Source organism: Osmia bicornis, unplaced genomic scaffold (genome assembly GCF_907164935.1).
Source record: "Osmia bicornis bicornis unplaced genomic scaffold, iOsmBic2.1, whole genome shotgun sequence".
Classification (NCBI taxonomy): Eukaryota; Metazoa; Arthropoda; class Insecta; order Hymenoptera; family Megachilidae; genus Osmia; species Osmia bicornis.
Genome location: NW_025791128.1, coordinates 287,556 through 299,509, shown reverse-complemented (window position 1 = coordinate 299,509; position 11,954 = coordinate 287,556). Strand labels below are relative to the sequence as shown.

Here is an 11,954-nt window from a genome sequence, read left to right as displayed (position 1 = left end):
AAATTAGAATATTAAATATTTATTTCAGAATAATATAAATTAAATATTATTAAATATTTAATTAAACACAATATTAATTAAATAATATTATATTCCTTCCCACAGACCAATATCTATTATATATAAAATATATATGTATATATATATATATATTATTCTATTCTATTCTATTCTAGTAGGCTGAGGCTAGCCGGGCACTCAGTCCTTGAGGACCATTGTACCCGGGCCGCTAGGCAGCCTCTTTACTGGCTGTGCCTTGGCAACTGGGCTTCTGTGGCGAAGTTTAGAAGCGCCGGCACCAGGCCAGCCGAAATGCTTAATGATGAGGGTTCCAAGGTCCCCAGGATTGCTCCTCTTCGGGCCCTTAGTTCCCTGCATCTTAGAAGTACGTGTAGAGGGGTTTCGTCCTCTTCCTCCCACCTCGGACATAATGTCTCCTCCGTGAGTCTCATGCGCGCGAGGTGTTTTCTCGTGTACCAGTGTCCTGTCACTAGGCCCACGAGCATGCGCAGCTGCGCCCTGTCCAGGTGACTTAAGGTGTCACCCAGCTTCTGTGACGGTCCCTTAAATAGGGCCCTCGTGTGTCTCATGCCATTGGCGTTGTGCCAGAGCCTGGTGAATTCCTGGTTTAACCAGTCCTTGGCCAAGCCTTTCAACGCATAGGTTGAGACACCAATAGGGTACTCATGGCATGGCTGGGAGCTTGACGCCCCCAGTCGTGCTAATTCGTTAGCCCTCTCGTTTCCTGGGATACCAGTGTGACCTGGTACCCATAGCAGCTTAACTCTGTTGTTCAGAGATAGCTGTTTTAAAATCAGTGCGCAGTCCTTGACTAGCTTTGACCCTATTTCCACTTTGTGGAGGGCTTTCAGCGCGGCCATGCTGTCACTGCAGATGTATATGTGTTTTCCTGAGTGGGCCCTATCCAAATTATATTTGGCGCAGGCCCATATGGCAAACACTTCTGCTTGGAAGACCGTAACGTGGTGGCCCAGCTTGTGGGTCATTTCGACCCTAGGGCTTTCCCCCGCAATCCCGGCTCCGGTGCCGATACCGGTCTTAGAGCCGTCTGTGAACCAGACCAGCCCCCCCGGAGTCAGAATGTCGTTTGGGTCTTTCAGCCATTTCTCCCTATCTGGGAGGATTAGATCATATTCTCGTCTGAAGAGGTATTCCGTCTTGCAGCGGTCCCCACCGTGGGTCAGAATTGACTCTGATCCCACATCCCTGAGGATTTCGGTGTGCCCGCCGCCCGTCGGGGACCATTCTTCAGCTTGGTGGAGGCGGATGGCCGCTCTCCAAGCCGTTGCCATCACTGTTAGATGGGGTGGCTTGATGTCGAGCAGCGCACCCATTGCCAAGGTGGGCGTGGTGGGGAGTGCACCTATTATCCCCAGCAGCGTTATTCTGTATATTCTTTCTATAGCCTTTCTGTGTGCTTCCCTCTTCATGGAGGTCCACCACACAATCGAGGCGTATGTTGTGATAGGTTCAAGGATGGCCTGGTATATCCACCTGACCACCCTTGGTTTGAGTCCCCATGTGGGGCCAAACATTCTGCGGCAGGCCCAGTAGGTGCTGATTGCTTTCTGGGTCTGCCTGTTCACATGGTTTTTCCAGGTGAGTTTTTTGTCTAGTATTACACCTAGATATTTAACCTCATCTGTGAGTTGTAGCTGCGTCCCAAAAAGGTGAGGAGCCTTAAAATAAAAGCGTCTTCTCCTTGTAAATAGGACCAGTTCCGTTTTGCTCGGGTTAACCGAGAGTGAGTGTGATTGACACCAAGATTCTACGAGTATGATAGCCTTTTGTAATCTCCTCGCTAGATCCAACGGGTGTCTGCCTCTGACCGTGATAGAGAGGTCGTCGGCGTAGCCCTGAACCTCAAAGCCTTCCGAGGCGAGTATACGTATGAGTTCATCAACCACGAGGGTCCACAGCAGGGGGGACAGGACTCCTCCCTGCGGGCAGCCCCTCGCGACGTCAGCCCTCACCGTCTCCTCTCCCAGGCTTGCTATGGCTGTTCTGTTCGTCAGCATGTTGTGGATCCATCTTACGACGGAGTCCTTAATATTATACCTCCTCGCAGCTTCCTTAATGGCATCATGGGGTGTGTTGTCAAACGCCCCCTCGATGTCGAGGAAAATGCAGAGGGCAGATTCGCCGCTCGACAGTGCGCCTTCAATAAAGCCTACTAGTTTATGAAGTGCCGTCTCGGTGGATTTGCCGTTTTGATAGGCGTGTTGAGAGGGGTGTAGTGGTTTATTGGCCAAAACCTCGTCTCTGATGTACCTATCGACCAGCCTCTCCAGCGTTTTGAGCATGAAAGAGGTGAGGCTGATGGGTCTGTATGCCTTAGCAATACATTCAATACAATTCTGGGAAATGTGTCTGGATGAGGTGTTCTAATGTCTCTTTGTGGTTGTTCGTCAGACTTCCGTCGGGGCGTCTGAGACGATCCAACCCCGGTGAGGGGCCTGTTGAGAAGACCCTCCTTAACCTGGCAACTACTGGTAGAGCTTCGGTTTCTTTGCAGAAGGTCTTCCAGGCTGACCTCTTGCTAGTTCTTATTAGCTTTTTGTAAGCTTGCTGCGACCTTTTGTAACTGTCCCAGGCTGGCTTCGTATTTGCCTTCATGGCTTTGTACAGTAGTCTACGGGTGTCCTTTCTGGCTTGGTCCAATTTCTTGTTCCACCAGGGGACCCTTTTGTTACTACTTCCAATTTTGACAGGGCAGGCATCCTCGTAGGCTTGAGTAACGGCGGAGCTTAAGTGCTTCACCGCTTGCTCAATTTCGCCTACGGTCCTGGGACGCTGACAGTGCCCCTTAAGCCTCCCTTCTAGGCCCTCTCTGTAGAGTGCCCAGTTGGTGGCCTTTGGGTTCCTGTATGCTTCACCAGTGCCGCCTTCTCTGTCGCCCATTAAGTTGAACGTAATTAGGCGGTGGTCCGAGAGCGTGCTTTCGTCTCGAACTTGCCAGTGTTTGACAACCTGTGCCACCTTTGTGGTGCCCAGGGTCAGGTCAATTACCTCCTGTCTACGGGAGGTGATGAAGGTGGGGGCGGAGCCTTTGTTTAGGATCTCCATGCTCGTGGTGGCGAGGTACTCTAGCAGTGCTGTGCCTCTGCCGTTGGTATTGGTACTGCCCCATACTGTGTGGTGCGAGTTAGCATCGCAACCTATCACCAGGTGCAGACCTTTGACAGCACAGTGATCTATCAGAGCCCTGAGTTCCCTCGTGGGTGGAGGTTCCTCGGAGTCATACGGTAGGTACGCCGAGCATACCACCAGCTCTGACTTGTTCCCACCGAGGTTAAGTTTGACCTTAACCACTGAAAGATCAGCTGTACAGAATTCATTAAGTTTCAGGGCCGCTATTTCCTTTTTGACGAAGATGCAGGCCCTGGGCCTTGTGGATGTGGCATCATAGTGAAGTGAGCCACACCCCGTGTTAAGCCCTCCTACGCGTTCCTTGTGGATCCAAGGTTCCTGTATGAGGGCTATATCTGTCTGCCCCATCGTTAGGCGGCACAGGAGGATATCCGTTGCCGCCTTGCAATGTTGCAAATTGATCTGCGAGAATCTGGTACCTTCTGACACCTTGTTGGTGCCAGATGTGGTCCGGTCTCGCTTGGTTGAAGTAGGTACGTTATGTTCCCTGCCGGGGCCCATTGTACCTGCTTGTGAGGGGGCCCTTGCCGGGGCCTGTCCCTCTTCTTCCCCTAGAGCCGGCCTTCAGGGTGTGAGTCAGGGTGCGTTGGCTCCCCCTCTGCACCCCCAGAAGCCCGGTTCTTCTCGTCGCCTCCGCCGTGGTCGGCCTTCCCCTTGACATTACTGCCCTGGGGATGCTCCCACTAGACGGAGGTTGCATATCGGTGGCCTTCGGTCCTTGGGAGGATCCGGCAGCCGCCGTCGTTGTGTTGCAGCCCTTGGGTGGGGTGGGTGGGAGGGTGTCGGCGCAGGGTGGGAGGGTCTCCGTGGGCGCCGTAGCCAGCGCCCTGGGCTCCCCTTCTCCTCCATCCACACCACTCACCCCCGCCTTCCCTTCCTCCATCGTCGGGGCTGCTGGTCCCGGTTTGTTCCCGGGGACCGTGTTAGGGTTCTTTTTGTCCTCCGTGGTCCCAGCAGGTCCCTCTCTAAAGAGTGCCCTGCGCAGGCCCACGTGGACTTCCGAACCTTGCCTCTTGATGAGGCTGTATGATGCCGGGTAAACCCCCAGGACGAGAGTAACCGAATTCGGCCCCTCTCTCCTGCTCCACACTCTCCAGAGGTTCGTGTGGAGCCCCGGGTTCTGACCCTCCATCATTTTCAAAATTGCCTCCGTGGCCACCGGAGGGCCGGGGATGACCGTGACCATCCTCCTGAGCTTTGGGAGGCGCCGGCCATCCAGCACTTGGAGGACCGCCCCCTCCCAAGGCCTGATTGTGGTGGCTATGGCCCTCAGCCATTCCACCGCTCCGGTGTCCGCGCAAGTCACCAGTAGCAGGCCCCCTCCGAACCGGCACTCGTCGAAGCGCGGCATGGTCTCGCCTTTCTGAAGCCCGCACAACGCTCCCACGATCGCCTGCTCGATTGCGGAAGCCTGCGCTTCCGTGAGGGTCGACTCCGGATAGTTGGCCGGCGCGATCGCCAGCCTCCTCTCCGCCGTCAGCGCCTCACTAAAGCTTTTTGGCGAAGGAAAGATTCTTTGTCTTTTCTTCGCGCAAGGCTGGGTGTTGGGGGAGACGGATGGTCGGGTCCTTTTGAGCCCCTTACCATCCGCCCCCTTGCTATCCACCCGCGACGTCTCTGCGCGGGGTTTCCCTGTAGTCGGGCCCCCCCTCGCAGCGGCCGTCGCGGGGGCCATCCCCGCCTTGCATGTTGTCCCAGCGGTAGCCGTCTTGTCGGAAGACTCCGTCGACGCTAGGAGCGCCAAGCGGGCCTTCTTCTTTCTGGCTGCTCCGCTGAGCTTAACCTTCCTTCGTGCTACCGGGTTCGGTCCTGGGATTGCTCCCTGGTCGGCCCCGGCCGCGCCGGAGGAAGGCTCCTCATTGAGGGTGAGTAAGTCCAGAGCCGGCAGGGTTGTGACCTCGCCTGCCCCAGACATACTCGCCCCAGAACCGCCCGTCGGCGGTGTTTCGGAGGCGGTCCCCAAAATTGGGTCCCTTCCCTCCTCAACCGGCCCGCTTCCGGGTGCGTTCCTGTTGGTGTTTGTTGTTATGGTGTTCGTGTCCGTGTTCGTGTCCGTGTTAGTGTCCGTGTTTGTTTGGGTGTCGTTGTTTTCCTTTTGATTTTTGTTTTTGTTTTCCATATGTGTCCCACGAGTAGTCGGGAAGTATAGGTCCACCCCTGCAGAGCCCGCTTGCAGGGGTAAGGCTAGATACAATGGGGGGGGCGCCTGGTACCCCAAGGGCATCGTTCGTGACACCATTACCCCGGTGCCATCCAGCTCTCGGCACGATTGCTTACACCTTAGCTTCGGGAGCTGGTCCGCGACGGGGCTTTAGTTCCCCTCCGAGGGTTTTTAGGCCTTCAGGGGTCACTTATAGCACCCGTTGGCCGGGGCACTCCGTAGGCGCACCTTTTCCGTTTCCTGGTCGCCTGAAGCGTCCCGTTCCACGGTACTCGGGGCCCACTTCACGCACCCGGTCGTCCTCCTATCCGCCACCCGGAGACGCGCTCGGTTGGGGCTCAGCCTGGATCGACCAAGGTCGTCCTGGTTCCCCGCGCCCCTTTCGGGGGTTGGGGCACTCCGAGTATATATATATTAAATAATATTAATAAAATTAAAATATTAAATATTTATTTTAAAATAATATAAATTAAATGTTATTAAATATTTAATTAAATATAATAATTAAATAGTATATTTTTCCCATTATAATATAAAGATTAAATAATATTAATATAAATATATATATATATATATATTATTATTATTATTATATATATTGTGACCCTTTCGGGGGTTCACTCTATATTTTCTTCATACTAGTTTCGTATACACGTTGGGCGCCAGTCACTCGCGGTGGCAATCGAAATTTGGAAAAAGGGGCAGAATGGGGGTCGTTACAGGGGATGGGACTCGTGGCACTTACGTCCTTACAATATCGCGGGGGAGTCCGCAAGGAGGATAAGCGTGGGAGGGGTGATCTCAGGGTGAGGAAGGTTCGCTGGAAGTCCGTATACGTTACGCGCGAGGATTCTTTTAGACGGGAATATTAGGGGTTGGACAAAAGGGGGTTTCGTAAAATGTAACGGAGGATAACCGGCGCGATACGCGGACACGCGAGTTCGCAATCGAAAGGTCGCCGTTGCCGTGCACTCACTCTTTACAAATTAATATCGGAAGGGACTTACGTCAACTCCACACACAATCGCACTCTCAAAATCTCTAGTCGCTCTTACAAAATCTCTTTATCTCCACGAATCGCTTGTTTAGATAGCCCAGGGCTCAATGACGGCTCGTCGTCGCTGTCGCGACGACGGGTCCGTCGCGGGATGATTTTTGGGGAGGGGATGGGGAATAGGAAGGGGGCCTTTTCTGGCAACGGAATAGATTGGTTATCGATTGTCGATCTGCCGGTGTTCGGGTTCGATGGGGCTGGCGGATCTCCGGCCGTGGCGGGTGGACTTAGGTCTTCGGGCTCGGCGACAGATGGCTCCAGGTGGACGTTCGTATCAGCTGCTGGGCCGCTTCGTCTCTTTTTCCGAAGTCCCGCGTTGCTTTTCCTCTCCTGGAGGGTGGGAGGTCTGTCGCCGGCCTCGTAGCTCCTTCTTGCGGGTGATCCCTGTTGTCTCTTGTCCGTCGCCTCCATCGGCCCGACACCGGCGGGCGGGAGAAAGGGGTGAGGTGTTAGAAGGGTTAAGGGTCATTTCTAGGTGGGATTTGAGGTGGGAGAAGCGCAGCGATTGTAACGGGGGGGCACAGGTGTCACCACGTTACAACACCCCCCCGCCTTGACCGGAAACGGGAGATACAACGGGTAGGGATAAGGACTTAGGTGAACAATAATTTTGAGAGAAGAGAGATCCAAGATCGGCGGGTTCTCGCGGACACTCATCCTTCCATGCTGCGCTCTCATTCAGGGGGGGTCGCGGACATGAGCGACCCTCCTGTTGTCGTGTCGAATCATAGCATTTTAATTGATGGACCTGTAATAGAAACGGGTTAGTATCCGGCCGAAATCATAAAGAAAAAAAAGGGGGGAGAATCTAGACGCTGGGTGGAGAAATTACGACTCAATTTTACCTGCCTTGGGTTTTGACTACTCGTTGTGCCGAAATTTTTATGCGAATTAAGGGAGAGTGGCAGGTATGCCTGATTTTTGGTAGGATGTTTGGAAGGGTTTCGTCGTTGTCTCGTTCGTCCGTCCGTTCGTCTTAGTGTTGGGCTGTCGTCCAAAATAATAAAAAAAAAATGAGTCTATGTCAGGTAGGGTGGGACTGGGTGGATTGGTGGGAAGTATTTTTAGGGGCTCATTTGGGGGGTAGGAGGGTGGATAGAGGGATAAGGACCGGAAGGGTAAAGGGACAGTTAAAGGAGAAGGGCAAAAGAGAGAACCAGAAGCAAAGGAAAGAATGTGAGAAGAGAAGGAATAGTGGAAAAGAAGAGAAGGGATAGAAAAAAAAAAAGAGAAAGTGCGAAACAGAGGGGGAATAGCGGGAAGCGAGAGTAAGGAAAAGGGAAGGATCGTTTAGGGGAGGTTGCTGGGTTTGTGGATTTTAAGGGACATTAGAGGTGGTGGGGGAATTTTGAGGGACATGAGGGGTGGGATCTCGGGGGTTTGGGGACGTGAGGAGGAGGGATAGCCCGGGAATAGGGGTTCTGGGGGTGGATAGCGGGCTAGGGTTCGTCGTAGGAATTTTAGGGATGGGGCCTGGGGTGGTGTGGTGCGGATTGGGGAGGAGTCGCGGCCTTCCTCGGTCTTCATGCGGGCTGCTGCCGCCCGCAGTGTGGCCAAGTGAGGGTCGATGGAAGAGGTGGGGTGCGGGGGAGTGGTTGGTTGGTTTTCGGTTGTGGGAGTTGGGGTGCTGGATCTTTGGGGCTGGATTCTCCGTACTACCTCTCGGATTAGGTTAATGCGGATGGTGGGGGTTTGGGAAGCTGTTGGGGGTGTCGGTGAGGAGGGTAGTTCGGGAGTGGATGGTGTGGGGGAAGGAGCGGGGGATACGGAAGGGGTTAGGTATTCGGACTCCTCCGAGTCCGTCTGGACCGCTATTTCGGCGGTCTGTACCGGCGGCCGGCCTCTTAACAGCCGCGGTCGCCGCGGCGCCGGCCTCCTCCTTCGGGCCCTTGTCCCCCGGCCTCTACCTCCTCTCCTTGATGCAATCATCTGTTGGGGTGTAAGTTTGTTAGTGGGATCTTTCTTTGGTGGGCTCTTTGCTGGGGGGTGGCTTTAGTGGGGGGTTAGTGTAAATTTTGGTCTCTGGTATCGTCGCTTACGGCTTACGCAAATGGAATTTTATTATCGTTTGTTTTCGTTTTCCGAGATTTGAGCGTTAAATTTTTGTCTCATTATTGTCGATATTTAGGAAAATTCTAGGTCGTGGGATAGGTAAGGACATGAGGGGAGGTATGGAGGATTGGTCTGTTTTTATTACGTTGATCGTAGGATTTAGGGGGTGTTTTCGGGGTCGTCCTCGTCCACGACGAGGGAGTGGGGTAGGAGCTGGTTGGGAGGGTATGATTTGCGTAGGGTGTGGGAGTATTTGGACTTTTCGGGGTCTCCCTCGTCCACGGCGAGGGGGTGGAGTAGGGATGGGTGTTGGAATTATGATTTGAGTATTGTGTGGAGGTATCGGAGTTTTCCTCGGTCTCCCTCGCCCTCGGCGTGGGAGTGGAACTGGAGTGGGTGGTGTGTTTATTATCGGTGGAGTGTTTTGGGGTGCTTGGATTTTTCGGGGTCTCCCTCGTCCTCGGCGAGGCGCTGGAGTAGGGGTAGGCGAGGAAGGGGACGTTTGCGTGGGAGTTTGTTGTGGTATTTGTTGGGTGGAAATATCATGGGTTTGTGAAGAAGGTCCTGGCTGAGAAATATTGGTAATATCTTGACTTAAGGAAGGGTTTTCGGAAATTGAATCATCGAAATTTGGAGGGGGTCTAAAGGGTTTAAGGTCTTTAATGTGGACTTTAGGAATGATATTTCCATCAGAATCTTTTAATTCGTATACAACGGGAGAAAGGATTTTTGAAATGGTGTAGGGACCTGAAAATTTAGGGGCGAGTTTGGACGCGAAATTGTGAGCAGCGGAGGAAAGGATTCGTTGGCGTCTCATGACGAGGTCACCAATTTGGTAGCGCTCGTCACGACGCCCACGATTATAATAGGAGGCTTGGCGGTAGGAGGCTTTCTCTAGATTTCGGTGGACAATGTCGTATAAAAGGGTTAACCGGGAAATGCGGTTGGACCATTCTTGGGGATTTCGGGGAATTATTAAAGAATCGGATTTAATTTCGTGGCGGAGGTTTTGGATGGGACGGGGGTTTCGACCAAAATTGAGGAACGCGGGAGAAACGAGGGAGGAGGAATGTACGGCGGTATTATAGGCAAAACAAAATTCAGGAAGGTGTTTGTCCCAATTTCGATGGTCTTCTCCAATAAACGTCGTGATCATGGTTTTGAGAGTTCGATTAACTCTTTCTACAGGATTTGCTTGGGCATGGTATGGAGGAATTGTCGTCTGTTTGATTCCGTACATTGTCAGTCTGTTCGTTACGTCTCTGTTACAAAATTCTGTACCGTTGTCTGTAAGGAGGAATTTGGGACATCCCCATCGGTGGAGGACAAGGGACTCGAAAGCGGAAAGGATTGGTTTGGCGGAAGCTTTATGGAGGGGTTTTACTTCAATATATTTTGTGAAAAGGTCTTGGAAAACGAGGAGATATTTATTCTGGGATTTACTGGGAGGGAAGGGACCCATAATGTCAGCAGCCACGACGGTCCAGGGCGCCTCCACCGGGCGCTCCCGCATCAACCCCGCCGGTGGCCGCTGCAAAACTTTGCTTTGTTGGCATTGAAGACACCGTCTGACAAATTGGACTACATCCTGAAACATTCCAGGCCAATAGAAATCTTGCGTCAGACGGTAGTAAGTCTTATCAATGCCAAGGTGACCGGATTGGGGAGGATCGTGGGCGTCGGAAAGGGCTTTTTGGCGTAAGGAAAGCGGGAGGACTAACTTCCACCCGTCAAGGTCGGGGACGATGGGATCTAATAGGGAATTAGGACGGTGGTAATACAATCGGTTATCTTCAATTGTCCAGTCGGGATATTTGGAGGGAAAATCTCTTACGTCACGGAGTTTATTGGAGTACCATGGATCGGGATCGTTACCGACGGCTGCCACGCCGTCTATTGGGTCGCCGTACATTCGGGAGAGAGCGTCCGGCACGACGTTGTGGGTTCCCCTTCGGTGGACGATTTTCATCGGCTGGCCTTGAAGGGTCAAGGCCCACCGAGCCAATCGTCCAGTAGGGTCCTTTAGGTGGTGAAGCCACCGGAGACTATTGTGGTCCGTTACCACCGTGATTTCGGACCCTTCAATGTAGGGGCGAAATTTTTGGGTTGCCCACACGACGGCCAGACACTCCCTTTCCGTCACGGAGTAGTTTCTCTCCGCGCGAGTGAGGGAACGGCTAGCGTAGGCTATCGGGTGTTCTTCACCGTCTACGGTTTGGACAAGAACTGCCCCGACAGCCGTATCGCTAGCGTCAGTTTGGAGGGAAAAGGGAAGGGTAAAATCGGGACGAGCCAGGACGGGAGTTTTGGTGAGGGCTGTTTTCAAGGTTTCAAACGCGGATGCTTGCTCGGGACCCCATTCCCAAGCAACATCCTTTTGTAGGAGACGGGTAAGGGGGGTTTGGTCTTTGGAAACATCTTTTAGGAATCGGGAATACCATTTCACCATTCCAAGGAAGCGTCGGAGTTGTTTTAGGGTAGTGGGTGGAGGGTAGGAAAGTATGGGTTCTATTTTTTCTGGATCGGCAATCATACCGTCCTTATTTATTAAAAAGCCGAGATATCGGACCTCGGAACAACAAAATTCGCTCTTTTCGCGGTTTATTTCTAAGTTCGCCTCTCGTAATCTGGTCAAAACTTTCGCGAGCCATTCTAAGTGCTCCTCGTACGTGTCGGTCGCGATTACCACGTCGTCTAAATACGCGAAGATGTGTGGCTCCCAGTCGGGAGTGATCAATTTGTCCATGATGCGTTGGAAGGTTGCGGGGGCGTTGGTGAGGCCGTAGGGCATGCGGGTGAATTGGAAAAGGCCTCTACCGGGAACTGCAAAAGCGGTGATTTCTTTACTGGAGGGATCGAGGGGAACTTGGAAGTATGCTTGGCTAAGGTCTAATTTGGAAATATAACGGGCAGTTCGGAGGCTATCGAGGATACGATCCATGCTAGGGAGGGGATAGGCATCTTTTTTGGTAACTTTATTGACGTCGCGGTAATCTATACAAAATCGGTAGGAGCCGTTAGGTTTGGGAATAAGGACGGGACGACTACACCAGGCACTAGAGGAGGGTTCAATTATACCGGACTGGAGCATGGAATCTACTTCCTTCTGCGCGGCTTCTAAGACGCGGGGAGCCATGCGACGAGGACGTTGTTTAATAGGAGGGTGGTTTTGAACATCAATAGAATGTGTGACAAGAGGAGTGGTTCCTAAGGTAGAGGATGGGGGTGGGATGAGGCGATCAAGAAGGGTTTGAATTCCCGAGATTTCCTCGGGGGTTGCTTCGGAAAGTCCGGCGCAAGCGGGGTTCATGGGAAAGGGATCGGGTGAGGATTCAGGGTAGAAGGGGTGAAGAGGTCCGTTCGGAGTTCGCCACGTCCTTAGATCTCCGTCTATGGTAATTCCAAACCGGGCGATAAAATCCATCCCTAGGACTACCTCATACCCCAATGACTCGCTTGCGCGGAGGGGGAGGTTGTGGATTTCGTCATCGACCTGGATCGCGACGGTGACCTCTC

The 11,954-nt window shown here is 52.8% G+C and overlaps 2 protein-coding genes across 2 annotated transcripts; both read right to left on the bottom strand.

The window, feature by feature from the left end:
- Positions 1-242: 242 nt before the first annotated feature.
- LOC123988799 lies at positions 243-2,324 on the bottom strand. The gene has a single exon (XM_046289543.1). It carries the CDS (start codon positions 2,322-2,324, stop codon positions 243-245), a length of 2,082 nt encoding a protein of 693 aa, XP_046145499.1.
- A 43-nt stretch (positions 2,325-2,367) lies between these two features.
- Positions 2,368-3,519, bottom strand: LOC123988798. The gene has a single exon (XM_046289542.1). It carries the CDS (start codon positions 3,517-3,519, stop codon positions 2,368-2,370), a length of 1,152 nt encoding a protein of 383 aa, XP_046145498.1.
- Positions 3,520-11,954: the final 8,435 nt, after the last annotated feature.

Coding starts and splice junctions, on each gene's coding strand:
- LOC123988799 (XM_046289543.1), bottom strand. CDS start 2,324: ATGCTCAAAACGCTGGAGAGGCTGGTCGATAGGTACATCAGAGACGAG.
- LOC123988798 (XM_046289542.1), bottom strand. CDS start 3,519: ATGGGGCAGACAGATATAGCCCTCATACAGGAACCTTGGATCCACAAG.